The 13,399-nt window shown below is 45.3% G+C and overlaps 1 protein-coding gene and 1 long non-coding RNA gene across 4 annotated transcripts in view; one reads left to right on the forward strand and one right to left on the reverse strand.

Annotated features, from left to right (window-relative positions):
• Window positions 1-13,399, reverse strand: part of LOC146513543 (uncharacterized) — a 543,433-nt gene that overhangs the window by 326,453 nt on the left and 203,581 nt on the right. The window lies entirely within an intron of this gene.
• LOC146513557 (uncharacterized) overlaps window positions 1-13,399 on the forward strand; it is a 62,560-nt gene that overhangs the window by 14,678 nt on the left and 34,483 nt on the right. For all 3 annotated transcript variants that reach the window (XM_085165544.1, XM_085165545.1, XM_085165543.1), the window contains 5 exons: window positions 2,617-2,862; window positions 3,587-3,655; window positions 3,800-3,874; window positions 8,977-9,045; window positions 9,190-9,264. In XM_085165544.1, coding sequence (XP_085021670.1) covers window positions 2,617-2,862; window positions 3,587-3,655; window positions 3,800-3,874; window positions 8,977-9,045; window positions 9,190-9,264 — 534 coding nt within the window. The remainder of the gene's footprint in view (window positions 1-2,616; window positions 2,863-3,586; window positions 3,656-3,799; window positions 3,875-8,976; window positions 9,046-9,189; window positions 9,265-13,399) is intronic.

Here is a 13,399-nt window from a genome sequence, read left to right on the forward strand (position 1 = left end):
GAGGAGGAAGAGCCAGCAGCAGCTGACAGATGGAGAGAATAGACAGACTGTTCCCTGTTTGTGAAGCACTGCTAGAAAGGTTTAACATAACTAGTTGTCTGTCCTGAATCAGTCTTATTAGGTAATGTTCAAATAATTTGATCATCCCAGTGTTTTCAGTGTGGGAGAAAGTACTCAGGGCCTTTAAGTTACACACTATGAAAGGCAGAAACAAGTTTAATATTCAGAAACCTAAAGTATGTATCAGCAGCAGAATGGAGCTAAAAATAAATGTTTGTTTCAGTTCTATGAAGCTTTGAGTATTTTGGATTAGTAGCACTGCTGTGTTTGTTGCATCATATTGCTGTAATTATTTATATGCTTTATATATTCTGAGGTAAGTTGATCTATAGTGTTACATCATATTCTATAAGGATGTTATGTGTTTGTAGACTTTCTGCCCAGTTTGACCCATTTAACAGAAGTCAGCCTGTTTAAGGCTCTGATATCTATTCTGTATGACTTAAAGCAGTTATGACATGGTCCGATTTTCTCACCCAATAAAGGAATATTCAATATATCAGTCTACTCTTCATTTTATCAGAAACAGTTATCACAGCTCATACAATTTCTTTTTACACATGTATGTAAGCAATGAGTCAAATTTAGTAATGCCAACATATTGAAGGAACAACATTTGTCTCTTATATATGATACACCTATATATGCACTGTCAAAGATACTTGTCTTTGAGTGAAGATTTAAAGTGATAAGACATATAAATAACTGCAACTTGAATCTGTACTGAGGCTCAGTATTTGACACAGAGTTCATGTTCACTGCTGTAATAGTTAATAATGATTAATATAATAACTATAATATTGGCCATATTATATTTACATTACCAAAGTGAGATGACTTTAGTCTCATGAACAACATTAGCTAATTGTTATTTACTAACTAATCTTAAATGACTGTTCAGTACAGAAATGAAGCCCAAAAATCATGTTTTACTGTCCTGTGGTCTCAACCTCAGATACTTATCAAATCACACAAAGCTCTTGTAGAAACAAACAAACAAATGAACAAAATATGTTTTCCTTCATTTCTGTCAAACAAAGTTGTATGACACGTTTCCAGCGGTTAGTATCATGGTTGCTAGACAACCTGGGAAGTGCGACGGAGACTAGACCGTCCCATACAGACAAACTTGCCGTTTACTTTGCAAATCGAGCTCAACACTGCCCCTAACGTCCTGGAGCACTTCCGTTGTGTTTTGGAATTTGCATGTGCTTTGGGGTTTGCAAGTGTTTTGGAGTTTGCAAGTGTTTTGGAGTTTGCATGTGTTTTGGAGTTTGTACGTGCTTTGTCTCTAGGGGCCACCGTACAGAAGAGCGCAGTCCTAGGAACAGCTAAGATACTGCACAGGACCCTCAAGCTCCCAGGCCTCTGGTAGAGGACCCGAGCTTGAAGGATTGACCGCCGGGAATTGTTTTATATATATATAATTTTTTTATAATTTTTTTAATGTTTATTTTTAATGTTAGTCTTTATTATTTTAAGTATTTGTGGGATCTTATGTTTAACTACGATAACAAAAAATTGTTCTCTTTCCTCCTGACTATTTTACTTGTACTGCCAGTGTTGGGAAGGTTACTTTTAAAATGTATTCCATTACAGAATACAGAATACATGCCCCAAAATGTATTCTGTAACGTATTCCGTTACCTTACTCAATGAGAGTAACGTATTCTGAATACTTTGGATTAGTTAATATATTATCATGCTGTTTACAACTACATGAATGTACTATTGCTGTGATTTATTACTATTACTGAAGGTCCGCGGCTCCGAACCGTAGTAAAGGGACCTCTGGCTAATACGGTGGGTTCTGTGTCGGGCTCGTAGCCGAAAACTAGCTATACTTTGTTGTCTGGGTCAACCTTGCTAGCGAGAGACAGAGAGAGGCGTTAAAAGGCTGCTCCAAAGGAACTTATTGTTTTTGGAGGAAAACACGAACACGGTGTACAGTCGAGTCTTAATAGCTTACTTACAACTGGGCTCGTCAGGCACTCTTCTTGGCTGCAGTGGTTATTATTATATTTACATGCTTCCAGCTCCCGTTTTTGCTCGATGACAGCTCGTACTTTTCCTTTTTCTCCCTCCCTCGCTCACAGACACATAACGGGTATGGCAGTCCATTCTCCCTGCAGCACGGACTACACTGCCTATGATGCTACATTCTTTAGAGCTGTACCTGTAGCATTCTGCCTGTTAACTTAGCACAACAACAACAAAAAGGCCTCTCTCACCAAGGAAACACGCAGAGAGAGAGAGCATCACCCTGTAACCATGGCAACCGTAACACTGCCACCTGGAACAACAGAACGTAGCTGTCAAACAAAACCCAAACAGTCCTGACCTGCGACAATATGAAACAGGAAAGTACTGCCGTGTAATCCATTTATTTCAACAAAGTAACTGTATTCTAAATACCACCTTTTTAAATGGTAACTGTAACGGAATACAGTTACTCATATTTTGTATTTTAAATACGTAACGGCGTTACATGTATTCCGTTACTCCCCAACACTGTGTACTACTAATTTGTTCCTCCTCTACTTCTAATAAACTTAGTCCACAGAAACATTCCCAAGAGGTTTCTACTCTTCTCCTGACATTCCATCAATGCTTGAAGAACTGGAATTCAAATCTGCCCAGAAATGGAAGAGCGAAAACAGAAGCATAGAATTCAAGAATCCAATTGTCGAAAAAATAGAAGATTTGGCAGAAATGTTGGCTAATTTAAAGCAATTACAGAATAACATGGTCAAATCCCCTCTGCTAAAAGACATTGATCCCAGATTACAGAATATATCCCAGGTGAGTTTTTATTTGTTTTTTTTAACATATGTACCCTGTCTTTGCCTATCCTCTTGTGTCTATTTCCTGTGTTACTATATGATCTCTCTGTGAAGACTGTCTTGTCTCCATGTTAATTTTTCTGTTCCCCAGTCATGTCTGCAAGTTCTTTTGCAAACTCTCTCTCTGTCCTTTGTTGTCTTATCCTCCTTCTGTGTCTTCTTTGTAGTGTCTCTGTCTTCATATTTGTTTCCCAGTCGTCTCTATGTGTTTCTCACTCTCCCTCTGTTCCCTGTACTTAGTCAGTCTGCTTCTCAGTATGTGTTTCTCACGTTTCCTAGTTCATTCTGACAGTCTCTTGTTTTGTGTGCATCTTTTTCCCTTTTGCTTCCCAGACTCGTCAGTTAGATTTTTGTCCAGCCATATTTCCCAGGGGTTTCCTCTCTGCCCTGTCTTCCCTGTGTTTGTAATGGCGGCGTTTACTTGTGTTCCCTGTTGTGATCTCCCCTCTTGCTGTGTGTTTGTCTGGTTAGCGTTTTCTTGTTCAATTCTTAGTGTTTCACCAGTTTAGTTGTTGTGTTTTGTGATAAGCAATAAAGCTGTCTTTAAGTTTAGTCATTGTCTTTGAGTTCTGCATTTTGGGTCCTGTCCTGCCTTACCTCATACAATGCTACATGGCAAGAACTCAGGGGCAGTCATCACAATAAACAAACTATAATTTTGTATTTCTTCCTGATTCACCTAGCTGCCAGAAAGAGACACACCACTGCAAGGTCATGAGTTTTTATACAACCAGCTAGAAGAAATGGACGTTGTAAGTGCAACTATGATATTCTGAACAGTCTTATCAAAATAGTCATTCTAACTGACACACATTCAAAATGATCTAAAATATGGTTTGTGCACTATGTGAATTCTCTTCTTTCATATGAGACTAAACTAACAACTGTTCTTACAGGATGTAGGTGACTTTGAGAATTCAGTTCAACAGAACTTCTCTCTTAGCAGTGATCCAGATGTTCTTCCAGATCAGGTTGGCAATCGTCTACTGTACGTGTGTTTTAAAAGAGTAGTTAGGTGTCCATTTGAAACAGAAAGTATGAGGCTTTGGTCATATCAGCTTTTCTAGTACAACATTATTTTTCCTTCTTACTATTATTTTCTAACATCACAGAAAAGAGGACTCAAATGCAGGTTACTACATAAAGAAGGAAATCAAAAATCCAACGTGTTAAGTGCAGACAGGGTTCATACAGGAAACATTAGTCATTCAGGGAGAAACACCAGAAAAGGGCAGAGTTAAAGAAAAAAAAAAACCCACACATGAACACACACTCACAGACTCAAAAGTGATGCAACATAAGTATGACTGAAAATAGGATTAAACCAAGAAAAAAAAAACAGTTTTATTGATTACAAAATACGCTATATCAGATTCATATCAGTATCGCAGATATCCAAATTTATGATATCGGAATCGGTATCGGACATTAAAAAGTGGTATCGTGCCATCTCTACAATATAGAGCCCTGTTTGAGGTGTGAAATAAACCGCAATGGAGTTTGAAAACAAAATATGGGTGTGTGCCTGGAGGATGTGTTTGTTCACGGGGGTTAGGTGGTGGGCAGGCAAAGATTTTTCTTGTAAAACAAAGGGGGGTCTGAGCAAAAAAAGTTTGGGAGCCACTGCCTTAACCAGACCTGTGGCTCCAAACCGTAGTAAAGAGACCTCTGGCTAGTACTTCAGATTCCAAACAAACACAAACAGAAAAGTGAAACATGGTAATCACATTCATCCTGTGCGGCAGCCAGAGGTAGGTGGGACCCACATTTCTGAAGATAAGTCACAACTTTAAGGCTCTCACCTGTCCATCTTCGCTTTACTAGTATAAACACATGGTTAAACCAATAATCTGGAGGCCACACATATCTATATTATATGCTCATCACCAACAGTAACAGCAAAGTAAGCAAGCCCACCAGTACATATATAGCCCCTCTACAGCAGTTCAGTCTACAAGGCCCTTATCTTTCTTAAAATCCATAACATTGAGCCTTTTTTTTTAACCGCCTGAGCAGGGCAGTGATCTGCCTACAACCTGACTCAGTTTGGGCATACTAGCTGCCATCTTCAAGAACAGGCAGTGGAGAGCAGGTTCCCAAGGAGGCACCAGTATCCAGGTAATTTGCTTCCAAGAGGGTGTCCCACAGATCAAGGGGACCAGAGTCAATGTGAGAGTCATCTTTGTCGGGCATTGGAGAACGTACCTCAGCAGGTGCTGTCTGATCTAGTTGTTGTCCAGTGGCATACTGGAATGGTAAGGCTTGAGCCGACATCAAAACCACTTTAGCCTTTGCTCACAGCCCCTTTTTAAAGCAGTAGAATTTGTGTGCCACACTGCAGCACCAACTTGATACTGAACTTGGCAGATGTTCCTATTGTACTGTCTCTTGGCATGCTCGACAGATTTCCCTACAGCCTCCCATGCTAGCTGGTAAAAGAGCTCCAGTCTTTCCCTGAGTTGAACCACATGCTGTGGTGGAAATTGTCAGGTTGCAAACCTGCAACCAGGTCAATAGGCTCAGTGACCTTTCACCCAAAGAACATCATATTAGGAGTCAGTCCTGTAGACCTGTTGCTGGTTGCCTGATAAGCCATTACAGCATATGGGAACATTATATCGCAGTCTCTGTGGCAGCGCTCTGAAAGTGGTGCCACAGAGACATTGACTGTGGAGCTCCACACACCCACTCTGAGACAGCCTTTTCTGCCACTATTGATGGTTGTTCTCTAGGAAGTAGATAGATCTCCACCCACTTGCTGAAATAGTCCTGTACCATCAGTATGAAATGGCCATGCCTCTCAGTTTCATTTAACTGTGAGAGTCGGCCTCGCTAACGCTCCACTCCTGGCCACAAAGCATTATTGCTTCCTGGCTGAAGAAGCGGATCGCGTTCTCTTAGCTACTCACACTTTTCATGTTCACGCCCTGGTTCAGGACTTGCCTACGGCACCCTTCGCCTGACAGCAAGGACTGCTACATGCCACCACCGTGGAAAAGGCCTCTGTTTGGGGCGATCGTGGCTCAAGATTTGGGAGTTCGCCTTGTAATCAAAAGGTTGCCGGTTCGAGCTCCGGCTTAGACAGTCTTGGTCGTTGTGCCCTTGGGCAAGACACTTCACCCGTTGCCTACTGGTGGTGGTCAGAGGGCCCGGTGGCGCCAGTGTCCGGCAGCCTCGCCTCTGTCAGTGCGCCCCAGGGCGGCTGTGGCTACAATGTAGCTTGCAATCACCACTGTGTGAATGTGTGTGTGAATGGGTGGATGACTGGATGTGTAAAGCGCTTTGGGGGGTCCTTAGGGACTAGTAAAGCGCTATACAAATACAGGCCATTTTTTTTTTACCACTAGTGTTTTGGCGACAGGGCATGCCACTGCCTGCCGCCTTGCACTTTTCCAGTCCAGGTAAACAGGCCCACCAGCGCACCGTAGTGGCTGCGGCTGCTGGCGATTAGAAAAGGCTGCTTTTCATTGAGGACTCACACTCCGGGAGACGTTTTCTGGTTGACTCCGGCTCCCAGAAGAGCCACGACGTTCAAGGAAAAGGTTAGTGACTGTTTGTTTTCAGAGCCAGGCTTTCCAGTGGAACTTTGTTGTTGCCACTAGCTCTGTGCCTATATTGGGCGCCAATTGTCTTTGTGGCCATGGACTTCTAGTCCATGTCACTAACAGATGCTTAATCAATGCTCTTTCCTTTTCTTCAATATCCATTTTTACTCGGGCTGTCAAGCATCTGGTTCAGGCTCATTTCATGACTTCCGGGGATGCTTTTCATCATTTGCTTTTGGAGCTCCCATCGCTGACTGTTCCTAATATCTCTAACACGGTGACAAAGCACTGGGTCGAACATTATATCTCCCGTAGCAATGGGCCACACAGGACCCCCCGAGGTACACAGTCGAATGCCTTCTCCAAGTCCACAAAACACATGTAGACTGGTTGGGCAAACTCCCATGCACCCTCAAGTATTCTTGAGAGGATAAAGAGCTGATCCAGTGTTCCCTGACCAGGACGAAAGCTGCATTGTTCCTCCTGCATCCAAGGTTCGACTAACAGATGGACTTTCCTCTCCAGCACCCTGGCATAGACTTTCCCCGGGTCCTAAAGAGTGTGATTCCCCTGTAGGTGCAACACACCCTCCATTTCTTAAAAATGGGTACCACCACCTCGGTCTGCCAGTCCAGGGGTACTGCCCCTGATCTCCACGCAACATCCAGAGCCTTCAGGAACTCAGGGCAGACCTCGTCCACCCCAGCAGCTCTGCCACCAAGGAGTTGTTTAACTACCTGCCAATCTCTAACTACCCAGAGATTGGCAGGTCATCCCCTTCATTCCCAGACTCTGCTTCAGCCACGGAAAACATGCCAGTGGGATTGAGGAGGTCATCAAAGTATTCCTTCCACCACCCGACAATTTTCTCAGTCGAAGTCAGCAGCAGTACACCTGCATTATACACAGTGCAGGTAGAACACCGCTTTCCCTTCCTGAGTCGCCTGACGGTTTGCCAGAATTTCTTCGAGGCAGTCCAAAAGTCTTTTTCGATGGCCTCTCGAACTCCTCCCACACCCGAGTGTTTTCTTTAGCCACCGCCCACACCGCATTCTGCTTGGCTTGTCGGTACCTATCAGCTGCCTCTGGAGTCCCACGGGATAACCAAGCCCGGTAGGACTCCTTCTTCAGCTTGGTGGCTCCCCTTACCTCTGGAGTCCCCATTTGGTTCAGGGATTGCCACCACGACAGGCACCAACTATCTTGCGGCCGCAGCTCAGTGCAGCAGCTTCGGCAATGGAGGTGCTGAACATGGTCCATTCGTACTCACTGTCCCCACTCTCCCTCGGAATGCTGTTGAAGCTCTGCCGGAGGTGTGAGTTGAAGATCTCGCGGACTGGGGCCTCTGCTAGGCGTTCCCATCACACCCTCACTGTACGTTTGGGCGCGCCAGGTCTGTACAGCGCCCTCCCCCGCTAGCCCCCATATGTTGTCTAGGGTCTTTGCCTCCTGGTAGGGTCTCCCATGGCAAATTGGTCCTGGGTGAGGGACCAGACAAAGAGCAATTCAGAAGACCCCCGATGACAAGACCATCGAGGGAACAGTTCACCCTGCCCGGGATAGGGTTACTGGGGCCCCACCCTGGAGCCAGGCTGGGGGAGGGTGCCCGAGGGCGAGCGTCTGGTGGCTGGGTCTTAGTCCATGGGGCCCGGCCGGTGACAGCCCAAAAAAGCGACATGGGCCCATCTTCCTGCAGGCCCACCACTCGCAGGAGGCACCATAGGGGTCGGGAGCAATGTGAGCGGGGCGGCGGCCAGGAGCGGAGGTCCTACCGGACCGATCCCCAGCTACCAAGTCTGGCAATTGGGATCCAGCTTTTTTATTACATAATTATTTTTTTTCTGCTTGCTATCACCCTGTTACAACTACAGAGAAGATGAACCAAATGCAGGATGCTAGATGAACAGTAAAGTCCAAAATCCAACTTTTTAAGTGCAGCAAAAGGTTTAGGCAGAGGACATCAATCAGTCAGGGAAACAAAGCGCGGAAGAGCAGAGTTTATATAACAAAAAAAGAACACTGTGAAAAGTGATGCACAAACAGAATCACAGCCAAGAGGGTACAACCAAGAAGAGCAAGGCATGGAAAGTGTAAAGAAAAGAAAAGTGAAGAATCATAAAAGAAGATATAAAAGAAGTGGAAGCTGGCTGACGAGAATGACATAAGAATCTGACAGAACTGTAATCCAAAACAATTGGTTATTTTAAAAGAAGAAGAAACATAGAGCAACTAAACTAAAAAAAACAAAAAACAAACATCTTCCATGTTGTGTTCCCTATTGTGATCTCCCCTCTGGCTGTGTGTTTTTCTGGTTAGTGTTTTCTTGTTCAATTCTTAGTGTTTCACCAGTTTAGTTGTTGTGTTTTGTGATAAGCAATAAAGCTGTCTTTGAGTTTAGTCATTGTCTTTGAGTTCTGCATTTTGGGTCCTGTCCTGCCTTACCTCATACAATGCTACATGGCAAGAACTCAGGGGCAGTCATCACAATAAACAAACTATAATTTTGTATTTCTTCCTGATTCACCTAGCTGCCAGAAAGAGACACACCACTGCAAGGTCATGAGTTTTTATACAACCAGCTAGAAGAAATGGACGTTGTAAGTGCAACTATGATATTCTGAACAGTCTTATCAAAATAGTCATTCTAACTGACACACATTCAAAATGATCTAAAATATGGTTTGTGCACTATGTGAATTCTCTTCTTTCATATGAGACTAAACTAACAACTGTTCTTACAGGATGTAGGTGACTTTGAGAATTCAGTTCAACAGAACTTCTCTCTTAGCAGTGATCCAGATGTTCTTCCAGATCAGGTTGGCAATCGTCTACTGTACGTGTGTTTTAAAAGAGTAGTTAGGTGTCCATTTGAAACAGAAAGTATGAGGCTTTGGTCATATCAGCTTTTCTAGTACAACATTATTTTTCCTTCTTACTATTATTTTCTAACATCACAGAAAAGAGGACTCAAATGCAGGTTACTACATAAAGAAGGAAATCAAAAATCCAACGTGTTAAGTGCAGACAGGGTTCATACAGGAAACATTAGTCATTCAGGGAGAAACACCAGAAAAGGGCAGAGTTAAAGAAAAAAAAAAACCCACACATGAACACACACTCACAGACTCAAAAGTGATGCAACATAAGTATGACTGAAAATAGGATTAAACCAAGAAAAAAAAAACAGTTTTATTGATTACAAAATACGCTATATCAGATTCATATCAGTATCGCAGATATCCAAATTTATGATATCGGAATCGGTATCGGACATTAAAAAGTGGTATCGTGCCATCTCTACAATATAGAGCCCTGTTTGAGGTGTGAAATAAACCGCAATGGAGTTTGAAAACAAAATATGGGTGTGTGCCTGGAGGATGTGTTTGTTCACGGGGGTTAGGTGGTGGGCAGGCAAAGATTTTTCTTGTAAAACAAAGGGGGGTCTGAGCAAAAAAAGTTTGGGAGCCACTGCCTTAACCAGACCTGTGGCTCCAAACCGTAGTAAAGAGACCTCTGGCTAGTACTTCAGATTCCAAAAAAACACAAACAGAAAAGTGAAACATGGTAATCACATTCATCCTGTGTGGCAGCCAGAGGTAGGTGGGACCCACATTTGTGAAGATAAGTCACAACTTTAAGGCTCTCACCTGTCCATCTTCGCTTTACTAGTATAAACACATGGTTAAACCAATAATCTGGAGGCCACACATATCTATATTATATGCTCATCACCAACAGTAACAGCAAAGTAAGCAAGCCCACCAGTACATATATAGCCCCTCTACAGCAGTTCAGTCTACAAGGCCCTTATCTTTCTTAAAATCCATAACATTGAGCCTTTTTTTTTAACCGCCTGAGCAGGGCAGTGATCTGCCTACAACCTGACTCAGTTTGGGCATACTAGCTGCCATCTTCAAGAACAGGCAGTGGAGAGCAGGTTCCCAAGGAGGCACCAGTATCCAGGTAATTTGCTTCCAAGAGGGTGTCCCACAGATCAAGGGGACCAGAGTCAATGTGAGAGTCATCTTTGTCGGGCATTGGAGAACGTACCTCAGCAGGTGCTGTCTGATCTAGTTGTTGTCCAGTGGCATACTGGAATGGTAAGGCTTGAGCCGACATCAAAACCACTTTAGCCTTTGCTCACAGCCCCTTTTTAAAGCAGTAGAATTTGTGTGCCACACTGCAGCACCAACTTGATACTGAACTTGGCAGATGTTCCTATTGTACTGTCTCTTGGCATGCTCGACAGATTTCCCTACAGCCTCCCATGCTAGCTGGTAAAAGAGCTCCAGTCTTTCCCTGAGTTGAACCACATGCTGTGGTGGAAATTGTCAGGTTGCAAACCTGCAACCAGGTCAATAGGCTCAGTGACCTTTCACCCAAAGAACATCATATTAGGAGTCAGTCCTGTAGACCTGTTGCTGGTTGCCTGATAAGCCATTACAGCATATGGGAACATTATATCGCAGTCTCTGTGGCAGCGCTCTGAAAGTGGTGGCTAATGCTTTCTGAAGGGTAGCATTAAAACGTTCCACCTGGCCATCATACTGTGGGTGAAACAGTGCCCTGGCCACTACTCATTGACTGTGGAGCTCCACACACCCACTCTGAGACAGCCTTTTCTGCCACTATTGATGGTTGTTCTCTAGGAAGTAGATAGATCTCCACCCACTTGCTGAAATAGTCCTGTACCATCAGTATGAAATGGCCATGCCTCTCAGTTTCATTTAACTGTGAGAGTCGGCCTCGCTAACGCTCCACTCCTGGCCACAAAGCATTATTGCTTCCTGGCTGAAGAAGCGGATCGCGTTCTCTTAGCTACTCACACTTTTCATGTTCACGCCCTGGTTCAGGACTTGCCTACGGCACCCTTCGCCTGACAGCAAGGACTGCTACATGCCACCACCGTGGAAAAGGCCTCTGTTTGGGGCGATCGTGGCTCAAGATTTGGGAGTTCGCCTTGTAATCAAAAGGTTGCCGGTTCGAGCTCCGGCTTAGACAGTCTTGGTCGTTGTGCCCTTGGGCAAGACACTTCACCCGTTGCCTACTGGTGGTGGTCAGAGGGCCCGGTGGCGCCAGTGTCCGGCAGCCTCGCCTCTGTCAGTGCGCCCCAGGGCGGCTGTGGCTACAATGTAGCTTGCAATCACCACTGTGTGAATGTGTGTGTGAATGGGTGGATGACTGGATGTGTAAAGCGCTTTGGGGGGTCCTTAGGGACTAGTAAAGCGCTATACAAATACAGGCCATTTTTTTTTTACCACTAGTGTTTTGGCGACAGGGCATGCCACTGCCTGCCGCCTTGCGCTTTTCCAGTCCAGGTAAACAGGCCCACCAGCGCACCGTAGTGGCTGCGGCTGCTGGCGATTAGAAAAGGCTGCTTTTCATTGAGGACTCACACTCCGGGAGACGTTTTCTGGTTGACTCCGGCTCCCAGAAGAGCCACGACGTTCAAGGAAAAGGTTAGTGACTGTTTGTTTTCAGAGCCAGGCTTTCCAGTGGAACTTTGTTGTTGCCACTAGCTCTGTGCCTATATTGGGCGCCGATTGTCTTTGTGGCCATGGACTTCTAGTCCATGTCACTAACAGATGCTTAATCAATGCTCTTTCCTTTTCTTCAATATCCATTTTTACTCGGGCTGTCAAGCATCTGGTTCAGGCTCATTTCATGACTTCCGGGGATGCTTTTCATCATTTGCTTTTGGAGTTCCCATCGCTGACTGTTCCTAATATCTCTAACACGGTGACAAAGCACTGGGTCGAACATTATATCTCCCATAGCAATGGGCCACACAGGACCCCCCGAGGTACACGGTCGAATGCCTTCTCCAAGTCCACAAAACACATGTAGACTGGTTGGGCAAACTCCCATGCACCCTCAAGTATTCTTGAGAGGATAAAGAGCTGATCCAGTGTTCCCTGACCAGGACGAAAGCTGCATTGTTCCTCCTGCATCCAAGGTTCGACTAACAGATGGACTTTCCTCTCCAGCACCCTGGCATAGACTTTCCCCGGGTCCTAAAGAGTGTGATTCCCCTGTAGGTGCAACACACCCTCCATTTCTTAAAAATGGGTCTGCCAGTCCAGGGGTACTGCCCCTGATCCCGACGCAACATTGTAGAGGCGTGTCAACCAAGACAGCCCTACAACATCCAGAGCCTTCAGGAACTCAGGGCAGGCCTCGTCCACCCCAGCAGCTCTGCCACCAAGGAGTTGTTTAACTACCTCAGTGGCCTTGCCCCCAGAAATTGGCAGGTCATCCCCTTCATCCCCAGACTCTGCTTCAGCCACGGAAAACATGCCAGTGGGATTGAGTAGGTCCTCAAAGTATTCCTTCCACCACCCAACAATTTTCTCAGTCGAAGTCAGCAGCAGTACACCCGCACTATACACAGTGCAGGTAGAACACCGCTTTCCCCTCCTGAGTCGCCTGACGGTTTACCATAATCTCTTTGAGGCTTTTCGAAAGTCTTTTTCCATGGCCTCTCTGAACTCCTCCCACACCCGAGTGTTTTCTTTAGCCACTGCCCACGCCGCATTCTGCTTGGCCTGTCGGTACCTATCAGCTGCCTCTGGAGTCCCACGGGATAACCAAGCTCGGTAGGACTCCTTCTTCAGCTTGGTGGCTCCCCTTACCTCTGGAGTCCCCATTTGGTTCGGGGATTGCCACCACGACAGGCACCAACTATCTTGCGGCCACAGCTCAGTGCAGCAGCTTCGGCAATGGAGGTGCTGAACATGGTCCATTCGTACTCACTGTCCTCACTCTCCCTCGGAATGCTGTTGAAGCTCTGCCGGAGGTGTGAGTTGAAGATCTCGCGGCCTGGGGCCTCTGCTAGGCGTTCCCATCACACCCTCATGTTACGTTTGGGCGCGCCAGGTCTGTACAGCGCCCTCCCCCGCTAGCCCCCATATGTTGTCTAGGGTCTTTGCCTCCTGGTAGGGTCTCCCATGG

This window comes from Neolamprologus multifasciatus, chromosome 7 (genome assembly GCF_963576455.1).
Source record: "Neolamprologus multifasciatus chromosome 7, fNeoMul1.2, whole genome shotgun sequence".
Classification (NCBI taxonomy): Eukaryota; Metazoa; Chordata; class Actinopteri; order Cichliformes; family Cichlidae; genus Neolamprologus; species Neolamprologus multifasciatus.